General features: G+C 32.1%; 12 protein-coding genes across 12 annotated transcripts, besides 1 other annotated feature; 7 read left to right on the top strand and 5 right to left on the bottom strand.

Moving 5' to 3' along the window:
• Positions 1–835: 835 nt before the first annotated feature.
• TVAGG3_0203580 (regulation of choline O-acetyltransferase protein) lies at positions 836–2,542 on the bottom strand (the record flags this gene model as incomplete). The annotated part of the gene is made up of 1 exon (XM_001310199.1): positions 836–2,542. The coding sequence occupies one exon, from the start codon at positions 2,540–2,542 to the stop codon at positions 836–838; it is 1,707 nt and encodes a 568-aa protein (XP_001310200.1).
• A 435-nt stretch (positions 2,543–2,977) lies between these two features.
• TVAGG3_0203590 (protein serine/threonine kinase protein) lies at positions 2,978–3,970 on the bottom strand (the record flags this gene model as incomplete). Its single annotated transcript, XM_001310198.1, has 1 exon — positions 2,978–3,970. The coding sequence occupies one exon, from the start codon at positions 3,968–3,970 to the stop codon at positions 2,978–2,980; it is 993 nt and encodes a 330-aa protein (XP_001310199.1).
• Positions 3,971–4,464: 494 nt separating this feature from the next.
• Positions 4,465–5,776, bottom strand: TVAGG3_0203600 (DHHC palmitoyltransferase family; the record flags this gene model as incomplete). Its single annotated transcript, XM_001310197.1, has 1 exon — positions 4,737–5,756. One exon carries the CDS (start codon positions 5,754–5,756, stop codon positions 4,737–4,739), a length of 1,020 nt encoding a protein of 339 aa, XP_001310198.1.
• A 443-nt stretch (positions 5,777–6,219) lies between these two features.
• TVAGG3_0203610 (ankyrin repeat and EF-Hand domain-containing protein 1 family) lies at positions 6,220–10,379 on the bottom strand (the record flags this gene model as incomplete). The annotated part of the gene is made up of 1 exon (XM_001310196.2): positions 6,231–10,379. The coding sequence occupies one exon, from the start codon at positions 10,377–10,379 to the stop codon at positions 6,231–6,233; it is 4,149 nt and encodes a 1,382-aa protein (XP_001310197.1).
• A 1,454-nt stretch (positions 10,380–11,833) lies between these two features.
• On the top strand, positions 11,834–12,196 carry TVAGG3_0203620 (uncharacterized protein; the record flags this gene model as incomplete). The annotated part of the gene is made up of 1 exon (XM_051226387.1): positions 11,834–12,196. The coding sequence occupies one exon, from the start codon at positions 11,834–11,836 to the stop codon at positions 12,194–12,196; it is 363 nt and encodes a 120-aa protein (XP_051111373.1).
• An 18-nt stretch (positions 12,197–12,214) lies between these two features.
• TVAGG3_0203630 (serine threonine-protein phosphatase family) lies at positions 12,215–12,457 on the top strand (the record flags this gene model as incomplete). The annotated part of the gene is made up of 1 exon (XM_001310195.1): positions 12,215–12,457. The coding sequence occupies one exon, from the start codon at positions 12,215–12,217 to the stop codon at positions 12,455–12,457; it is 243 nt and encodes an 80-aa protein (XP_001310196.1).
• Positions 12,458–12,461: 4 nt separating this feature from the next.
• On the bottom strand, positions 12,462–13,310 carry TVAGG3_0203640 (uncharacterized protein; the record flags this gene model as incomplete). The annotated part of the gene is made up of 1 exon (XM_001310194.1): positions 12,462–13,310. The coding sequence occupies one exon, from the start codon at positions 13,308–13,310 to the stop codon at positions 12,462–12,464; it is 849 nt and encodes a 282-aa protein (XP_001310195.1).
• A 453-nt stretch (positions 13,311–13,763) lies between these two features.
• Positions 13,764–19,907: part of a mobile genetic element that runs on past the window's edge.
• On the top strand, positions 16,105–16,506 carry TVAGG3_0203660 (uncharacterized protein; the record flags this gene model as incomplete). The annotated part of the gene is made up of 1 exon (XM_051226388.1): positions 16,105–16,506. The coding sequence occupies one exon, from the start codon at positions 16,105–16,107 to the stop codon at positions 16,504–16,506; it is 402 nt and encodes a 133-aa protein (XP_051111374.1).
• Positions 16,698–17,282, top strand: TVAGG3_0203670 (phage tail repeat-like family; the record flags this gene model as incomplete). The annotated part of the gene is made up of 1 exon (XM_051226389.1): positions 16,698–17,282. The coding sequence occupies one exon, from the start codon at positions 16,698–16,700 to the stop codon at positions 17,280–17,282; it is 585 nt and encodes a 194-aa protein (XP_051111375.1).
• Positions 17,329–18,071, top strand: TVAGG3_0203680 (uncharacterized protein; the record flags this gene model as incomplete). The annotated part of the gene is made up of 1 exon (XM_051226390.1): positions 17,329–18,071. A coding segment is annotated over one exon (743 nt), but the record flags the coding sequence as incomplete, so codon positions are not given.
• On the top strand, positions 18,349–19,467 carry TVAGG3_0203690 (DNA/RNA polymerases family; the record flags this gene model as incomplete). The annotated part of the gene is made up of 1 exon (XM_051226391.1): positions 18,349–19,467. One exon carries the CDS (start codon positions 18,349–18,351, stop codon positions 19,465–19,467), a length of 1,119 nt encoding a protein of 372 aa, XP_051111377.1.
• On the top strand, positions 19,659–19,904 carry TVAGG3_0203700 (His-Me finger endonucleases family; the record flags this gene model as incomplete). Its single annotated transcript, XM_051226392.1, has 1 exon — positions 19,659–19,904. One exon carries the CDS (start codon positions 19,659–19,661, stop codon positions 19,902–19,904), a length of 246 nt encoding a protein of 81 aa, XP_051111378.1.

Below are 19,907 nucleotides of genomic sequence, written 5' to 3' on the forward strand. Positions count from 1 at the left end.
TCATCCTTATAAGAAGTGATTTGAAATTTCAGAAATAAAAATAGAGAAAAGGGCGAAGAAATAAAGAAAGATGCTAAATAATTTTCAAATTTGAATATGATTTGTATTATTCTCTTATAATATAAAGAACATGAGATAAAAATAGCTATATAAGAGTTTACTGAAACGATCTCCACCATTGTGAATGAATATTCATCTAATTGAATATGAATATTTTATTTGCAAGCGCTTATACTTGTTATTATAAATTGGTTTGCTATGCTCTTCAAATTGGATTATTACGATAACTATATCACTGTGTTTACAAGCTTTTTAGCGTAATAATTTTCATTTTTTTGCTAAAATATTTGGATAACGCTAATGTGTCTGTTTTCAATCTTCAGTGACTGCATACTAAACTAGTAAAACTTTACCATAATGCATTCAAGTGCAATTTAAAAATTATTTTCAATTTTTTACTAAAACTTGTATATTTCTCTGACAATTCTTTTTTAATCTTTAATAACTGCATCTTAACTTTACAAAGTGTTCTTACCTTACCTAGAGCTAATTACAGAAATAATTTTAATTCTTTTAATAAAACTTGTATATTTCTCTGACAATTCTTTCTTCAATCTTTAATGACTTCATCTTAACTTTACAAAACGTTCTCACATTACCTTGAAAACTTAATTAGCTAATTACAGAAATAATTTTCAATGTATCACTAAAATAAGTTTAATTCTCTTATAATTCTAACTTAAATCTTTTTTGACAATATATTGGTTCATGACATCTATATTAAAAATGATTTTTTTAATAAACAGTAACTTTATTAATAAAACAAACATATAAGTCAATCAGTAAAATCAGATATATCACCTGATGATCTCAGTTTGTGCTTTTTGTAGCATTTCGTGGCTACAACAACTACAACAACAATAAATGAAACAATTAAAAGACTCAAAACAACACAAATCACAATAAATATCGGATATATGTTTCTTTCAACATTAGACAAAGTTGGATAAGGAGTAAAGTCAACAGTTGAAGAATTTGTTGAACTTTTAATGAAATAGCTTGGTTGTGGCGATGCAAATGGATCAGACTTAAAGAAACAGTCATATAATATCAATGTCCTCAAGAAACGTTCGAAATTAGGACATTTGTACTTATAAGTGTAAATATAATTAATTTTGTCTGTATTTGCGTCCAGTTTGCATTGGAAACTAAATAATTCAGTAGAAAAGTTCAGTGTCTCTTCATCTACGATATCCGTCTTCAAACAACGTCCAATTAAAGGTAAAGTCGCATAACCTTCCGGACAAACTTCAATTGGAAGTTTAAACCGCTGGAAATCATTGAATGTGTTATCTACAACCATTTTCTCGTTCAACGGGTTGTAAAATTGGATTCCATCGCAATATTTTTTCGTTACAGGGTCAAATGGATATCTGCAGTCAGGGGCGGTTGTTTCTGAGGCCAAACCATAGAATTTGTAGTCAAAACCGCATTGATCATTTGAATTTCCTTTGAGAAGATACAAATCAGGGAATTTTAACTGGGGAGGACCAGTTGCGAAGTCGTCAATGTACTTGTTTTCTGATATAGTATCTCTATTACCCCATAAAAGTGGTTGTATCTGTTTGAAATCAATTTTATAATTTCCTGTATCGAGTAAAACAGCAGCTGTTGCATCAGTGAAGTGCATAAATCTATTATTACCTACTATCTGTTGCGACATCATGATATCTGTCATGTAAACTCTTGTTTCGAGGTGATTAAATTTTGAAATTCCTGTTCCATCGTTTTCTAGCTCGATTCCTGAAGGACAAGTTGCACCATTATCACCAACAAATGTCTCTTGGTTGAATCTCTTGACTGCAAACTTATGGGCGTAAGGAGTAATTAAAAATGTAAAATTTTTCCCTAATTTTGTAAAAGAACAAGTGGTTTCATTGAATTTTGTAAAGTCATTTATCGGATGATAATCTTCGAACCTCGAATATGAAAATCCAAGTAAATGAACAACTTCATGCAGACAAAGGTAGAAAAATCCGTTTTTCCATGTCGTTATGTTAACAGGCTCATCGGGTATTTCAAATGCGTTAAAGAATATTCCTCCTTGGTTCGGTTTATACGATGGAGATTCAAGTTGTTTAATTGTTGATACTGCAGCAGTTGAAGAGGCACCATATGGACGTACAAATATACTAATATATAAATCAGTATCAACAGCTTGTGTGTCTTTGATTTTTCCTTGATTATCTGAACATTGTGACAAACTATAGGGTGAATTATAAATTCTTCGAACTTTAAATGTATTTTCTACCCATAGCTTCACGAAGTTGAATGTTCCAATTAATGCCTTTCGCTTGGATTCTGTTAATAAATCTCCTTGATAGCATTTAAATGTTCCTTGACTCCAGGTAATGTATTGACCTTCTTCTTTGAACAATAATGGGTCATTTGCGCCTTCTAATAGGCTATCAAAGTCAAATTTTAATATAATATTTTCCCATTTATAAGAAGAAATATCAGCATTCATACTAGATTTAAGCATTTCTATTTTTGGTTTTAAATCTTGTGAAATTCAATTTTTATTCAAAATATTCAAAGGGATATTTTGAATTTTTCAAAGTCAGGGATTTCAATATATACGAGCGTCGGGTTGCAACATTAATATCCATATTATACTCTCTTGAAATATCATATTTTCGTTAAAAAGTTATCGATAATTTTGATAGGATCAAATATGTTATTTGATTATAGTATATCTAGAAAATCGGAAAATTAAATGTTGTAATATGAATGTAAAAAAAATTTCTTACCGCTTACATCATGAATGATCTAAATTGAAATACATTTTGGGCAATGGGGCTATCACAAAAGAAACATAAAAAGAGTTACATTCTGACAATATACAATAGAATTTTATATAAATAACATGATAATATCAAACAAATTAAACGTGGAGGCATTAATGGATATACTAGAATCAATACAAACTAAAATTAACCACATTGGTTTTAAGTGCAAGCTTGGAAGGAGTAGTTTCTTGGATAGGATGCTTAAGAACACAACTTGACCACTTATTTATTGGACCCTGCCTATTCATAGGAAGCTTCACTCTTCCACTGCATGTTGGTTTGGCTTTCAAGGAATTCTTGATTACAGAATTAACCTTTAATATAGGTAATGATGATCTGTAGCAATGCCTGAAGTATGGCATGCTTAAAAGTTCATCAATGGATGCTCTATCATTCGGATCAACTTTCAAACACATTGAGATGACATCTTGCAGTTCTAAATCCGAAATATTCCTCGATTTGTATTGGCCTGTAAGAATTACTTCCTTCAAACTATCAATTGTTTCAGATCTGAATGGGTATTTACGTGTGGCTAAGAAATAAAAAGTGACGCCCGCCGCCCAGATGTCACTTTTCATTGCATTGTATTCTTCTTTTTTAATTAATTCCGGTGACATGAATAAAGGTGTTCCTGTATATCGGCTTGCTAAGAAAGATTCCCTAATGAGTGAAGATAATCCAAAATCGCATATTTTGAGCCTACCATAAGAATCTATTAAGAAATTTGATGGCTTAATATCTCCATGTGCAATTTTTTTGTCATGACATGCTTTCAAAGCCTGTAGTATCTCAAAACAATATTTTCTAACTGTCTGTGGATCTATGTTTTTGTTTTTCCGTATGAAACTGTCTAAATCGGAAACACAATATTCCATCAATAAGTAGACGAAGCTATTATATCTATAGCATTTGTATAAAGAGATAATGTTTCTGTGATCAAGAGAAGTAAGAGTTTCTATTTCAAGTTGATTAAATCCTTTCAATGGTACTTTTTTTAGTGCAAATTCTGCTTTGTACTGTGTTGAATAAACTAATAATATAGTGCCATATCCACCTTTAGCTATGACATCTTTACAGATAATTCCAAGGGAAGAAAAATGCTCGTATTCTTTTTTCTCCATCTGATAAAATAATTTTCAGAAAAATAAAATTGAGATAGATGGGCAAATTAAATGTATCGGATAATACTTTTGTAAATGATCAATGGACAAATCTAAAAGGAGAAATATATAAGATTTGATGGGATCATTGAAATTTTGAACGTTCGATTGTGATTATTGAATGATGTCTCTTAAAAAGTCATATTATCAAATTTTGGCATATATCGGACAATACCTAAAATGTCATATTTTAAAATTATTTGAGTTAACTAAAATTAAATTGATCAATAACCATCAGAATTTAATTTTGATTTATTATACAAAGCAACAGCCACATAATAAAATATTCCGAGAGAAATTATTGAAAATTTGAATATCAATTTTTTGAATGAACAATATAAATTTATATTTGATATAATGAAAGAATTATATCATATGCATATATTCTAAATTATTAAATAAAAAAACGTTATTGATTTTAAGTTCGTAAATTAGATTTTTATGTGCATACAGATTTATCGAATAATATACATTTTGCACGGCTAAATATTTCTTCTCAAATTTCTTTTCAAAAAAAAAATTACGTTCTTATTTTGATTAGCAAATGAATTTTATCGGTGCATGCATGGCTTGAATATGCTATCTCAATTATGATTTCTCAACTCAAAATCTTAAATTTTGAATTGAATAATCAAATTAGCCTTATTTCATAAGATAATTGTAATGAGAGAATAGTTTATTAAGCATTTAGAACAAACAATTAAAATAATTCAACAAAGATTAAAAATTATAAAATATTTGCAACAGATTCAGAATCAATAACTCCTGAATTATTATCAGCATCCCATTTAGGAAGTGTTGGATTGTAGCATACAAAGAACGGGAAGATCCAAGTGATAAAATAGTATCTTTTTCCGCAAACTTCTTCGCAATTTGCACATGCACTTCCTCTGTCATAAAGAGATGGCTTGTTATTGTAGTTCTCCGTGATTGTCCTATTCCTCGATAAATTCCGAAGAGATATGATGAAATGTCTGAAAGAAAACACAGAAATATATGAGGCAAAGACAACTGTAACCAAAATCAAGGCTGCCATTGTAATTTCAACGGCATCATACTTTTTCTTGGCAATATGGTAGATTGCTTCGTAAATTGTTGATATCTGGGATAAAACATATGTAATAGAGTAAATTGTAGCCCACATTGTTGTCATTATGAAATATTTATGGTTATGAAAGCCAATCCATGTTTGCATGTATGCGCAAATGTGGTCAGCACGTATAACAAATCGGCGAGCATTAACACTGAATGATGATCTCGTTGGCATTGGTTGAGATTTTGCAAAATCTTCTTGTTCTTGGAACATTGCAACACCAGTCATCATCTCATTCCATGTGTATTGAGTTTTCCTAGTCAATGACCAGTTATATGGATAGTATCCTGGACCTTTGATCATAGCTGTAAAATATGCGAATGATAAGCAGAAAAACGCAAAGCCACCGAATATCTGTAAGCCAAATGCGACATTGTAATGCTTTGTAAACCAATCTGATTTGTTAAAGAAAAGAGAATATGAAAAGAAACCTAATGACGCCAAAAACAAGCTGCAGGCGAAGATAACTTTTGGTAATTTTACAATCCAATGTCCCCAAATGCGGATTTTTGCAGCAGGGAAGTAAGCACATCTGCAACAATTTGTTTTGCCGCCGCAACAACTCCTATCTTCCCATTCAGTAACGTACAGTTCTTGTCCTTCTTGAACGTAGACTATTGGTTCAGGAATAAGTGGTTTCGCAATGCCCGACATCTGAATTTTATTTTTTTATTTTATCTGTAAAAAATTTCAAAAGAGTTCTGAATGAAGTAGTCCCTCATTTATTTTCAACATACACATAACTGTACATGTAAAGATACAGAAAACAACAATAAATTTCCTGTCATACCACATTCTACTTTGGGATTTGACGTGACAACTAATATTTGCCACATGGCATTACATATATGTTCTACACTTGTGAATTTTTGATAACCTTGTTACATTAAGCTTAAATTACCCAATTTATTGAAAATTTAAAATTGAGTCAAAAAAGAATGAGTAATCTTATATATTGAATAGAGAAGAGATGAAAATGAAAATTTCAAGTCACATTTGGATGATGAAACAAATAATAAGTTTTTGAATTCAAATCAAAGACATTAAATGATGAGAAGATGCATAAGTAGTAGTTTGCATTAAATATTAGCATAATAAAGATAAAAATATATATTTACAAATTAAAAATTATAACCAATCAGTGTATGATTCATAATCACCTCTAAAAGTTGTGTGAACAGCAAGGTTCTTTTGAACAATGTCTGTTAACATTATTCTGGAAGCAATTTCTGCATCAAATGCACCAGAAACATATCCTATACTTCCGAAATCAACAGAATAGGTCAAGTTAAAATTCATTTGTTTCATTTCAAACAAATTAAATGAATAACTTTCGATTCTCTCTCTTTCTTGGTCAATCAATTCATAAAGTTGATTTGCAAAGTATTGTTCTCCACGTGAATATTGTATCAAACAGCATTCAAATAGACTTAATTTGACAGAACGCAACAAATCAGCTTTTTTCTTCAAAATGTCAAAGCAATTTTTGGCATTATATAAAATGCTGCAATTAATCAATGTCATTTGATCGCTTGTATAAACTTCATTGACGTTTAAACCATGTTCAATGAATAGTTCTAATATATCACTTCTGTCTTTCGAAACAGCTTCCAAAGCCGGAGAAAACAAATAATAAAATCCTTCGACATTTTTCAATTCAGCGCCTTTTTCTAAAAGTGATTTAATTATTTCTAAGTTTCCAACACGTGATGCTAGATACAATAGTTTAGAATTATCTTCATCATTTGTTATCATGTCCTTGCCAGAAAGAACAGAGTAAACATTCTTAAACTTATTTGAAAATTCAGAAATTTTTGATTCAATTTTTTCTGTGTAATCTGCAAAAGAAAATTCCATATTCAAGTAAAAAGATCCAATGAACTCTCTAAACTTAGAAGAGTACATAACAAGTAGATAAAGAGCTTCAACAATATCATTAATTTCATTAAACTTGATTTCATCCAAATCGTCACTTTTTGTAATTTGATATTTTTGTTCAAATTTTTTAGAACTCAAAACTAAATCAACCAAAAGGTCTTTTGTCTTTGTAACATCAGGATAATACTCTTTGAGGTTAAAGTATCTCTTCTCTATCTCTGGGTTGATTTGGTCCTTAATATTTTGGAAAATTCTCGATTCTTTTGAACATCTTCCAAAAATTGCTTTGAAAATATTTTTCTTTTGATCATCTTTCTTTGAAATTATAATAAAACCATTTTGAACATGATTAAAAGCTCCTGGATTATCGAACATTACTGCGTATTCTATTGGCAGTTTTCCATTCATCATTATATCAAGTCTTGTTCCATGATTAATAAGTTCTTCAACAACAGCCAATTTATTCTTTTCAATCGCATAAAACAAAGCAGAAACTTTCGCTTTTTGAGAGAATTCGTATTTAAACAAAAACTCGGAATGTTCAAATTTATAATTTGAGTCAATCAATTTCTTCAAGAAAACCGATTCATTCTCTATTTTCCCGATGTTTTCAATGTATTTCTTTGTCTTAATAGATATCAACAACTTCATTGCTGGATCTACATTTCGCAAGTTCAAATCCTTATAATAAGAAATCGGAATCAATTCAAAAATTTTAATCATTTGTTCTGTATTTAATTTTCTACTAAACAGTTCTGTAGCAATTGACACATCATCACTGGATTTATTACAAGTAAGAGCATTAATCAACAAATCAGTTGTCAAATACTTGTTGTATTTTTCATAATCAACCATGAAAACAACGTAATCATTGATACTATTTTGAGATAATAATAATTTCATTGATTCATCATTTGGTTGAAAATCTTCCAAAAATTTCTTAACAATGTTTTGTTTTAATTGCATTTCTGTTTTTGGAGGATTATGTTGAAATGTTTCGTTTTGATTTGATTTATTAGATATTTTTGTTTTTTCCCAACGTGTTGAAATAGATTTTGTAAATGGATTACTGATCCAGGAATGGGAATTGGAATTGTATTTGTATTTGTATTTATTCGGCCATTGAGAGATTGCTCCAGAACCAAATGTAGCTGTTGATTGTCCTTGAGAGCTATTATTAGTTTTGGGAGATGATTCATCATCTAATTCAAAAATTTCTTCAATTGTCAAATATTTGACATTTTCAAGATTGTTCATTAGTCTTCTCATGTCTGGATTAATTGTTTTGATGTAGTCAAACTCTTCTTTAGTGAAAGCAAGACGAGAATAGAAAGATGAACTGTTGAAAATCTCTGAAATTTTTTCGAGATTTACAAATTGACGGTTTTGATCCAAAAGTAAGTAATCCAAGACACTTTCTAAGTTTTTGACTGATGATCTCATAGTTAACTGTGCCATTATATAATAATGAAGCATTTTGTCAAACATTTCTTGAGAAAATGTTTGAATTTTGAAATCAATTTTGAGTTGGATCAAAACAGGCAAAATATTAATTATAGCTGCTGGATTCTTTGTTATATAATCATTGTATGCTTCTTTCTGCATTATTGAGTTAATTAAAACTTTTATATCATTTAAATTTTGAGGTTTTAAAAGTCCTGTCCTCCTCTTTAAGTAACTCAAGTTAATCATCGCAATTGGATCCAAACGAGAATCTTCTTTAAAAGGAAAATTAATTTTCTCGTAAGGATTGAAACAAGCAAAATGTAGAAGGTATTTGAACTCATCGTCAGTGAATAACTGCTTTGATAGATGTGTTGACAAATAATAGTACATAAATGGTGAAAGTTGAAGCAAATTTAATAATTCATTTTTGGAAAAATCAGAAATTGAATCAGAAATGAACATATTTAAATCGGCAAGTTCACATCTATCTAAATAATACTTGATTATCATGGTCTTTGCCTCATTTGAAAGAGGAAAATTTGAATTATGTAATTTAATTAAATCTTTTGGAGATTGATTCTGATTTATCTTTGTTATTAAAAAGTTCTTGAGATAAGAATCTTCAATGATGTGTTCGATTTTTAGAACATTAAATTTTGGATGGTCAAGAAAAACGTTTAAATGAATGATATCAAGATTTTCAAGACAATTATTGAAACATGAATTGATGAATTGATCATCAGCGTTGTTTATGATGTTACTTATTGTTACTGGATCATATGCAATTGAAAATATTGTTGAATTGTATTCAGAATACTGAGAAAGTTCTTGAGTAAGAACATTAATTCCATCCATTACTAAACAAAGCAAATAATTCTGACATTTCAGTAATTTCTTTGGATTTCTGACATGAAATGAATGAAGTGTTCGTATTGAGAATGTTTCTGAGAAATAATAGAATTTGCTGCCTGTATTGAAATCTTCTTCTTTGAATTTATTGAAAATAAACCAATCATAAATATTATCATGTCTAAAAATCAAAGGAATCAAGGAATATTCCTTGCAATTGGTGTCAGAATCACCTACAAGGTTAATTATTTCTTCAGCTCCACTGGCTAATGCGTAAACGTTGTAAACAGTTTGAAATAATTTAATGTCAATTTTTAATTTGTTATCCCAGAAGTATTTGAAGATCTTTCGTGCTCCATAAAAACATGCAAGTTGAAGGAGTTGAATTTTTGCTCCATTATACAAATAAATTTGTTTTAAGTCAAAATCGGTTTTTTTCGATAATTCAGCAAAGAATTGAAAGTCATCATCAATGATATGATCAAGATATTCATATGGAAACTGTGTTGCTTGTACATCGCATTTTGAAAAAATTAAACCGTACAAATAATCCAAATTTGAAGATAATTCAGGATCTAATGGAGAACTGAGAAGTTTTGATTCATAGTATGAATTTTCATCAGCTTTATGTAAGTAATAACTGAATTGATCTGAAACATAAAGGGATTTGGTGGCTAATAAGCGTACATTTCGAGATAAATTCATGTACAAATAAACGTAGTCTTTAACATGTTTCGGTCTTAGCCAGATATTAATCTCTAATTCGTGTAAACCTGTTTGGATGTTTGTTTCGATAAATTCTAGAAGCTCTCTTGTTTGTTCATCGTTTTGAGAATCATATGAACTAAAAAGTTGTTGTATTCTGCTTAAATGTGTATAAGCTTCGGATAATTGATCAGTTGCGCATTTTTCTGGAGATAATAGAAGGTCTTGTTCCATAATAAATACTGGACTTAACTGAAGAGCAGTTATAAGATTTTGAACTTTTGATCCAAAAGAAGTTTTATTAAAACTATCTTTTGGGTTTGTTTCAAGATTGACAAATTGTTTTTTGGAAATTGATCGATTGATTACGTGCGATTGTCCTGTAAGTATCTTCTTCATTAGCTAATTATGCAGGAAAAATAAAAAAATTTAAAAAATTATTTTATTCAAGATAATGAAAAACATTTATTAATAGATACATAATATTAACTCCATATAACTTATTAAAAAAAGGTAGTGGGGCTTCCAGGCGCGTTGCGCCCTCTAGCCCCGAAGATGTTTAGTATAAATGAAGTTTTTATTCGGAGGGCTTCCAGGCGCGTTGCGCCCTCTAGCCCCGAAGATGTTTAGTATAAATGAAGTTTTTATTCGGAGGGCTTCCAGGCGCGTTGCGCCCTCTAGCCCCGAAGAAATTTTGCCCAAGACCCAAGAGGAGGACCGAACCCCAGCCGACCAGCCGGTGACAAAACCAAAACCGTTGTTATTTACATCATATTAATGGTGTCACTTTTTAAATGTCACTTTTTGTGTCACTTTTCACAAATTATATATGTTTTCATGTTTTGTCACTTTTCTGTCACTTTTCGGGTAAAAACATTTTTATTATTATATATAAATGAATTTTACAAAACCACCGTTACCGTTCTTTGGAAATAAGAGTAAATGTAAAGATATTATATTGAGAGAACTTAAGAAACTACCGAATGGTCTAACATTTGTAGATTTGTTCGGTGGAAGTTTCTATATATCCCATTTATGTCATACCGTATTTCCTGACTCAAAGATTATATGCAATGACTTCGACAACTATATGGACCGTCTCAAACATATTCCAGACACAAATAATATATTGAAAGAGTTAAAAGAAAAGATACCTATAGGTAAGATGGAACGTATACCATTAGATAAGAAAAATATTGTGAGAGAGGTTTTGAAAAAAGCAGAATATATAGACTGGGATAGTATATCTGCTAGACTATTATATAGTGGTGCTATAAGAGTTCATGACATTGAAACACTTATGTCAAAAGTTTTATATCTTAACTATACAAATGTTTTCAAAGAGGACATAGAAAAATATATTGAGGGTATAGAGTTTGTGAGATGTCATTGGACAGAGTTGTATGAAAAATATAAAGACAAGGAAAATGTTTTCTTTATAGTGGACCCGCCGTTCTATAACACATGGGATTTTCAATACCAAGTAGACTGGACTTTGAGAGACTCTTTAGAAACTTTAGACGTTATACATAACCATCCATGCTTTTACTTTACATCCGATAAAAGTGGTTTGGAAACCGTTATGAGATGGTTAGAGGACATACATGACTATGAGTTTAGATATGACAAGATAGAATATGAGAGAGGTCCTATAAACCGGAGAAAGTGTCACAATAAAGAAATTTTATTAGTAAGTAAATGTGGTTTGAAATAGGACTACTTGTTTTAGGTTTTTTCCATTGTGTCATTTATTTATTTGACGTGGCAGAAAAGTACAGAGAATATGAAGATGAACCAATGCCTGCAAATGTTCAGTATATGTACTCGTAAGAGATATTTTTATCTAATATTAAATGGACGCACAGAACTTAGCGAATGCACAGCAACCTGGACAACCAAACCCAGAGAATATTCCAAATGAAGTTAGAATACAAACTGCAATGGCAAACTATGGTCAAGTGCCAACAGATGTACAAATGCAAACTGCCATGTCAAATGACGCTGCGTTAGGTTTGCCACCATGGTATGCAAATATGAGATGGAAAGAGTTTTATACAAACCCTGAAGTGGGATATAAACAACTTTATGCAGATGACGCGAACACAGGAGTTGACCCAGAATATGTTTTCTACCAGAGGAGAAACAGAATGTATGAGCTCCAGTTAAAGAATGCTATGGAACTCAACAGGAAACGTAAGAAACTAGGTGGACATTAGATTTTTACTACTAGTAAAATGGGTTTCTTCAGTAGTATTGGAAACTTCTTTCGAAATGTTGGAAGAGGTATATGGAATGGAATAAAATCTGTCGGAAGAGGAGTATGGAACGGTATCAAAAATATTGGTAAAAGAGTAGGTCAGTTCGTTGGTATTATACCTAAAGACGCTGAACCAGAAGAACAAGCCCCTGTTATACAACAACCTGAACCTGCACCACAGTCAAGTTGGCAACCAAATCCAACACCTCAACCGTATTAAAAAATTATATTTTTATCGTTCGATAGTAGTTGTATATGAAACTAAGTTCTAAGTAAAACGCATGGTATAATGGAATTATTCTTTTTCTTCCATCTGTAGTAAACCATACTTGAAAGTCTGAAATACTTCCACTCGGCGGTTCATATAACTTTGTAGGTTTTTCGTAAAAGTCATTTGCCAAGCATAAGAAAGAGTTTTGCGCACCAGAAAATGAAGCATGAACAATAATAGCATCTTGGTCGAAAACATCTTTAAATAAATATGGTTCATCTCTTGCATATCGACTGTAAATATTTGCTAAAGGAAGTTCGACTTTCTGATTTAACATTCTTTGCAAATAATACCATGACATTGCAGTGAATTCTGTATATATTTGTTCGTCTTTATTTGGATTGTTTTCGTAGATTTGAAATGACACTTGTGAATTTTGTTTGTCATATACAATTCTCACATAAAGTGTGCTATCGGTATTCGCATATTCATCAGCATATTTTGCATAACATGAATTTATTTTATCTTCTATATTTTTTAACGCAGTCTGTAGAGAAGATGAAAGGTCAACTTGTATTAGCTCAATTTCTTCCCACATTTTTCGTTTCCCTTCAGATATATAATCTATATGAAACCTTACAATAAATGGAAAACTTTTATCTTCTACAGACACAAATTTTATTCTTCGAAAGCCAATAGATTTAGTAACAGATGGGTCTCTTAACCATCTTAATGGGTAGTCAAAACGATAGCCTTCATGCTTTATAGTATCTAAGTCAAACTTTTGACCGACATTAGTAAAAAGTTCATCTAATGGTTTAGTTGTAGCAACTCTAGAATTTTCTTTTTCTATTGGAAGCATATTTTATCTATAATAAAAATGTCAAATGAAACAGCGTCTATGAGAGAAATACAACACAACCGACAACTCATTATGCAAGCTCTAAATAAGAACACAACAAACTTTTCAAACTATGCTAAAATATCTGAGTCATTGAAAGAAGGAAACCTAAAACTGACAATAAACCCTATGACAGATGAGTTTCTGTTTCAAGACAATAAAAACAATACTGTCTGTATAAATCCAACAAAAGGAACTTTAAACGAGAAACCTATAAATGAACTTCTTTTGAAAGCAGATGTTGACAACAAAGCTGACAAAGAATATGTAGACGATGCAATAGCAAAAGAAGAAGAAAGAGCTAACAATGCTTATGCAACAAAAGAACATACTCATCCTGAACTAGCAGACAAAACATATGTTGACAATAAAATGTCAAGTGAAGTGACAAGAGCTGAAAACAAATATTCTAAAAAGACTCATATACATTATATTAACCAAATACCAAGTCTTAAGGAAACATTAGAGACAAAAGCAGATAAGACTCATACACATTCTATATCTGATATTACAAACTTACAAGAAACCTTAAACAAGAAAAGTGACGTTGGACATACACATTCTATATCTGATATTACAAACTTACAAGAAACCTTAAACAGGAAAAGTGACGTTGGACATACACATACCATTGCAAATATTACAAACTTACAAGAAACCTTAAACAGGAAAAGTGACGTTGGACATACACATACATCTTCTGAAATAACAGACTTAAACGTTAGCCTTGAAAAGAAAGCAGATAAAACATATGTCAATGAAATATACCAAAGTTTGATAGGAACAAAAAATATTGAAACTATTGTTGGTGACTTTTCTGTCAATGAAGAAAATAAATATTTTAGATGGCAGTTGGTACAGTCCTTAAAAAATGGTACACGGCATAAACTCATTCCGAAAAATAACAATGAAATGTATGTAAGCTATAAAAAGAATGATGGTACACAAGTTAAATTTCCATTAGACAACAACTGCTACTTAAACTTATATGGAGACGAACAAAAGAAATATTTAAGAGTTTATGAAATGGCATATATGACATTGTCTGACCCAGCTCCAGCACCATATTATTATGACTATGGAGATGATGACAGAACACCACATGTAGATGAACAAAAGCTAACATTATATTTAGATTATTATAGATATAAAAGATATAATGCAATAGAAAAAACGAGAATAGTATATTATTATACAGATGACAGAAATAAATATTATAGTCAAGATTTTACCTACCCTGAAAACATAAGATTATATTATAAAAAATATTCTGACACAAACCAGAAGAAACCTGAAATAGTTGCACTATATTTTAAGTTCAAAAGAGACAATCCTATAATATCTCATATGTTTGATTTAATGAACCCAGTAGGTTCTATTTATACATCTATGGATGCAAGAGGTCCTCAAGTAATGTTTGGTGTTGGTGCATGGGAACAAATAGTCGACAGGTTTTTGTATTGTGCAAACTCTTCAAAGGAAACAGGTGGAAGTAAAACGATTTCAGGTGAAAATTTACCTGCACACAGTCATTACATAAATTTAAGTACATCTCAATCAGGTTGGCATAGGCATAGATATTGGGGTTGGTCAGGAATGACAAAAGGTAAAGGATATGATGTTAAAGACGACGTTAAGTTTGCTATAAATTGTTACTGGGATGACACGTGGGGAGAAGGAGACCATACACATTTCGTTTCAGGATATACACAAACAACGGGACAAAGTAAAGACTACATGCCACCTTACATGACAGTTTACGCATGGTATAGAATTGCTTAGTCGTCATTTTCAACTTCTTTAGCATATTCGTCTGGAGTTGTCTTATATTTGTTAGGAACTGTCTTTGAAAGTATACCACCTTGAACTTTGACAAGTTTGAAACGAGGTCTGACAATAGTAGTTTTATCTTCTGCTTGCAGTGTGTACATTTTGCCATGTTTGCCTAAAACTTCATAATATTCTCTTGTATACTTTCTTCTATTTTTACGAACACGAATGTGAGTACCTGTCGGGTTCCCATTGTTGTCATAGTCAATAGTATTTTCATATGGGTCGCGTTTGGGTATTTCTATTTTTACTTTGTCACCTTTCTTAAGTTTGAAGCCCGGCATTCTTTCTTGTTTGTCTCTTTTGACTAAATTATTAAATATATAGTCTTTCTCTAAGTCAGGGTTGTTTTTCATTTCTTCGGGGGAGTGGTTTCCCAAACCTTTTTGTTTACGGTTATTGTAAATATTTAAAACTTGTCTCATCTTTGCCATGGAGAAGTGTCTATACTTGTCGTCATATGACATTTCATTTGCTTCACCACCTTGTGGTTGGTTTAAGTCTCTTAACATTTTTATACATCCGTCAATGACACCAAGAGCAGAATGGTTTTGGTCGACAATGAAATATTGGTTTACATTTTTTGAACGCAGATAGTTTTTTACATCATCTGATTTGAAAGAACTTTCACAGTCAGATGTCAGTTTTGTTGGATGGTATTTGTCAACGAATATTGTCAAAGCAGTTTTCACATCTAAAATATTTTTGGACCATAATGGTATGGCTTCACAGTATCTTGTGTTTTGACCAACAAATATTAACCAGTATGGTGGTCCATCTTCTCTATACCTCGGAATGTTTTCCAAGATATCCATAAACCAAGCATTTGGTGTTGAACTAAAGATTTTTATCATGAGTGCTTTCTTTGTCGCTTTAGAAACATAGGGGTCCTTGTTTGGATTCGTCATTTTTTACCCTATAAGAAATGGGTTTATTTGGCGCATTAGCAGGAGTTGCATCCAGATTTTTGCCCGCAGTGGGAACAATAGCCAGAGGTGTATTTGGAGTTGGAAGGAAAATTTTGAGTACATTAGGTATACTTAAAGAGAAAGCACAACCTATTATACAAACTGTACAGAAAGGTTGGGATGTAGCACGAGATGCAACAAATCTTATTCCAAATCCTGAAACAAGAGGAAAAGTTCAAGGATGGATGGACAATGTAGGAAGACAAGCAGGAAACTATTATAACAAAGCAAATGACTACTATAACCAAGCAGGACACTATATGGACCAAGGTGAAAGATTCTTTAACAGAGGATATAACCATGCACAACAGTGGGTAAACAATAACCAACCTCAACCGCCTCAAACGTGGGGAATGTAAAGTTTTTTATTGAGATGAAATGAACAATGCAGCATTGAGACAAATAAGTTCAAGATGGATTTGTCGGCTTCCAGCATTTAAACCACGTGTTTGTAAAGTTCTGCCTATACCTCAGGAAGTTTTAGACCGACTTCAAAAACCTCAACAACCAGTTGAAAACAAACCAAATTAAAATTTTTTACTGAGATGAAATGACCGAAGAAGTTGAAACGGTAGATTTGACACCACAAACAAAAAGTTCAGAACCATTGTCAAAACCTGTCAAAGAACTTACAGATGAAGAGAAAAATTCAATAATAGAAAGTGCCAGGTCTGGAAATACAAACTCTAACTATAAAGTCACTTTTCATAGAAATGGAACGGCTAGTATCTCAAAAAAGAAACAGACTCTCACAAATAAAATATTGAAGTCTGAAGGAGCTTTCGAGACAACAGATGGAAAAGTTTACTTCACTGACCAACAGTTCATTATAGAACATCTCATTGACTTAGAGTCGAAATATTCTAAACTTTACAACAAACACAAAAAGTTGAAAGGAAAACAAAAACAAATGGCATATGATATTTATGAAGATGTTGACGACACAACTGTTCCTGCAAGTGAAGTAAAGTCAGAGGAACCGAAAAGTGACGAAAAACCGATAGAAGAAGAAAAACCAAAAACTGAAGATAAACCAAAACCAAAGTTTAGTTTCCAAACTAAACCAAGTCAACCTTCATTAGCTGGTATGGGTTGGCGTCAAAGACTTATGGCAGCAGGCGGTTATGTAAAGTAAAGAAAAAAAATATTTTTTTATTTTTATAAAAATGCCCCCATATAGAATGGATAGAAAGTCTGCTAGAATAAAAGCAGAGTTACAAAGATATGGTTGGAGAGTTTCGAAGAATTTTAAATATAGGAAGGGAAGACCCATAAAAGTCTATGACAAACTGGCTGGTCTGACCTACGAATTAGATTTGGAAACAGCACGTGCCAATTATCCAAACAGACTAGAGAGGTTAGAAGAAGAACGTCTTATGGACATGCCTTTCGATGTTAGTGAACCTCAAGTTGAAGGACACGACGGCTTTGCCAGATTCTACTGGAAACATGACGAACAATTGCATCCTTTGAGAAGGAAAAAAGGAAAAGGTGAAGACGCACATGCTCCCATGGAAAGAACAAGATATGCATATGAAAAGTATCGTGAAGTTAGAAGTCAAATTACATCTGGTCGAACCTTTACAGTAAACTTTGACGAAGGAAAGAACAAAGAAGGCTTCATGGGAGTACTTGCTGCAATTCAAGACGGAAATAAGAAAGGACACAATCTCAGATTGACCATAACAGATTTGGATGGTCACATTTACTATGCACATGGCAATGAACAAACAGCCGCAAAACTTCTTGACGCTTTCAAGACTACAAAGAGAGAACAAATGGTTGACTCCGACTCAGACATTTTGAATGCAATTGAAGGAATTGCAAGTGTCAAGTTCGAATGGTACCAACCTAACCCTCAAGCAGTCAGACAACATGCTGGATACTTCCCCTTCATAAATAAGTCTGACATTGACTTGACAAGGTATGGAATTTACAATTCAATTGAAACAATTGTCAACGAACCTTGCATTCTTACATGTCTCAGGAACTCTGGTCTTGTTACAGATGAGAAGATGAAGTATCTTGAGTCATGTGTGAAGACAAGGTACATTCTCAGAGGTCAATTGGCAAAAATTGCACCGTTGGCAAATGTCAATATCCGAGTCAACATACCTACAGCTAAAGGTTCTTCACATGACGACTATGTTGTTGACAAAGACTTACCATGGTTGAAGATTGTAATTGTCCACAACCACTTCATGTTGAACGAAAGTCTTACAAACCCATTGTTCGGAAAAGGTAAGTGCAACATTGTCAGAGCTGTAAACATTCTTTTCGAGAAAGGTTTGTTGGAACCAATTCCAGATGACAAGCTGACAGAAACTTTTGTACCAAAAGACGAAACAAACTTTTCATTGTTAGCAAGACCAAAAGTTGTTCCAGACAAAGTTCTAGTACAAAAGAAGTACACAGTTCCACAAGGAGTTGGATTGTTCGGATACCAACCTGAACCAGAAGAACTTCCAATGAGGTTGCAAGAACTTCAAGATGCTATAAACAAACTTCCATTGAGACATCCAATTGACGTCAAATTGTATTGGAGAGCATCTGAGTTAGGTCAGAAGGTTTTATATGAAACAGGTTGCTTCGATGATGTTTATGAGATAACAGGAGAAGTTTCTCAGAAGATAAGAGACTCACTTGAATTTCCACAAACTGGACCAATTGGTTGCAACAAGTTCGACTCAAACGAAAAGATATACTATGTCGACCTTAACGCTGCGTACATGAGGTTTGTCCAATATATTCCGACTGGAATTCCAAACGAAGATGGTGAGTTCCTGGGAAGGAACTATACAGTTGGAAAAGTCATACAACAACTGTATGATATTAGGAAAGCTTCAAACCCCAAACTTGCAATGACACTCAAATTGCTTATGAATTCGACATGGGGATATTCCATTAAGAAACCTCAAGAGATGAAGAGTAAACATTATGAGAAGGTCGACAACTTTGTTGAAAGGTTTTCTCCTTTTGTTTTGAAGTACGAATTCACTCAAGGTCAAAGTGGCTTAGTAACCACATTAAAACCTATTGTCGAACATTGGTCTTACCCTCAGTTCGCAAAGGCAGTCCTTGACGAGTACAACAAATTCTTCTCCGAAGTCAAATCGAAAGTTGTGGTTTACTATGAGAACATTGACGCACTCATGACGAACGAAGAAGGATACAACAAACTCATTGAAATGGGTATGGTCGGTGAAAAGATGGGTCGATTCAAATTGGACAAAATTTTCACCGAAGTTCATGTAATATCGAAAAGGAAATATTGGGGCATACTTGAAGACGGCACAGAAATAAAACATTGCATGAAGTAAAAAATTTATTTTCAAAAAAGTGACATTTTTTTTATTTTATTTGAAATGTACGCTGAGTTTGTTGGAGAAGACCGTTGGAAAACTTGTTTGTTAGATGAGAAATATGAAATTCACTGTTGTGAGTCATTTGAAGTCAGAAACAAAAAGACAAAAAGAGTTTTAAGCGAAATGATGGATATGCTATTATGAAGATGGATGGAAAACACTATCTTAAACATGTTGTCATTGCAACTCATTTTATACTGAATCTTAACAATTTACCTTTTGTAGACCATATAAACTATATAAGAAACGACAATAGACTTGAAAACTTACGTTGGGTCACTCGTTCTGAAAACAATAAGAACAAAGGCAAATTTGGAGATATTGTATTCGAATTTGTCGACGAACTAGAAGATGAAACAATTGAAATTACAGACTATGGCATACCATTTTAAAAC

Source organism: Trichomonas vaginalis, chromosome IV (assembly GCF_026262505.1).
Source record: "Trichomonas vaginalis G3 chromosome IV, whole genome shotgun sequence".
Classification (NCBI taxonomy): domain Eukaryota; phylum Parabasalia; order Trichomonadida; family Trichomonadidae; genus Trichomonas; species Trichomonas vaginalis.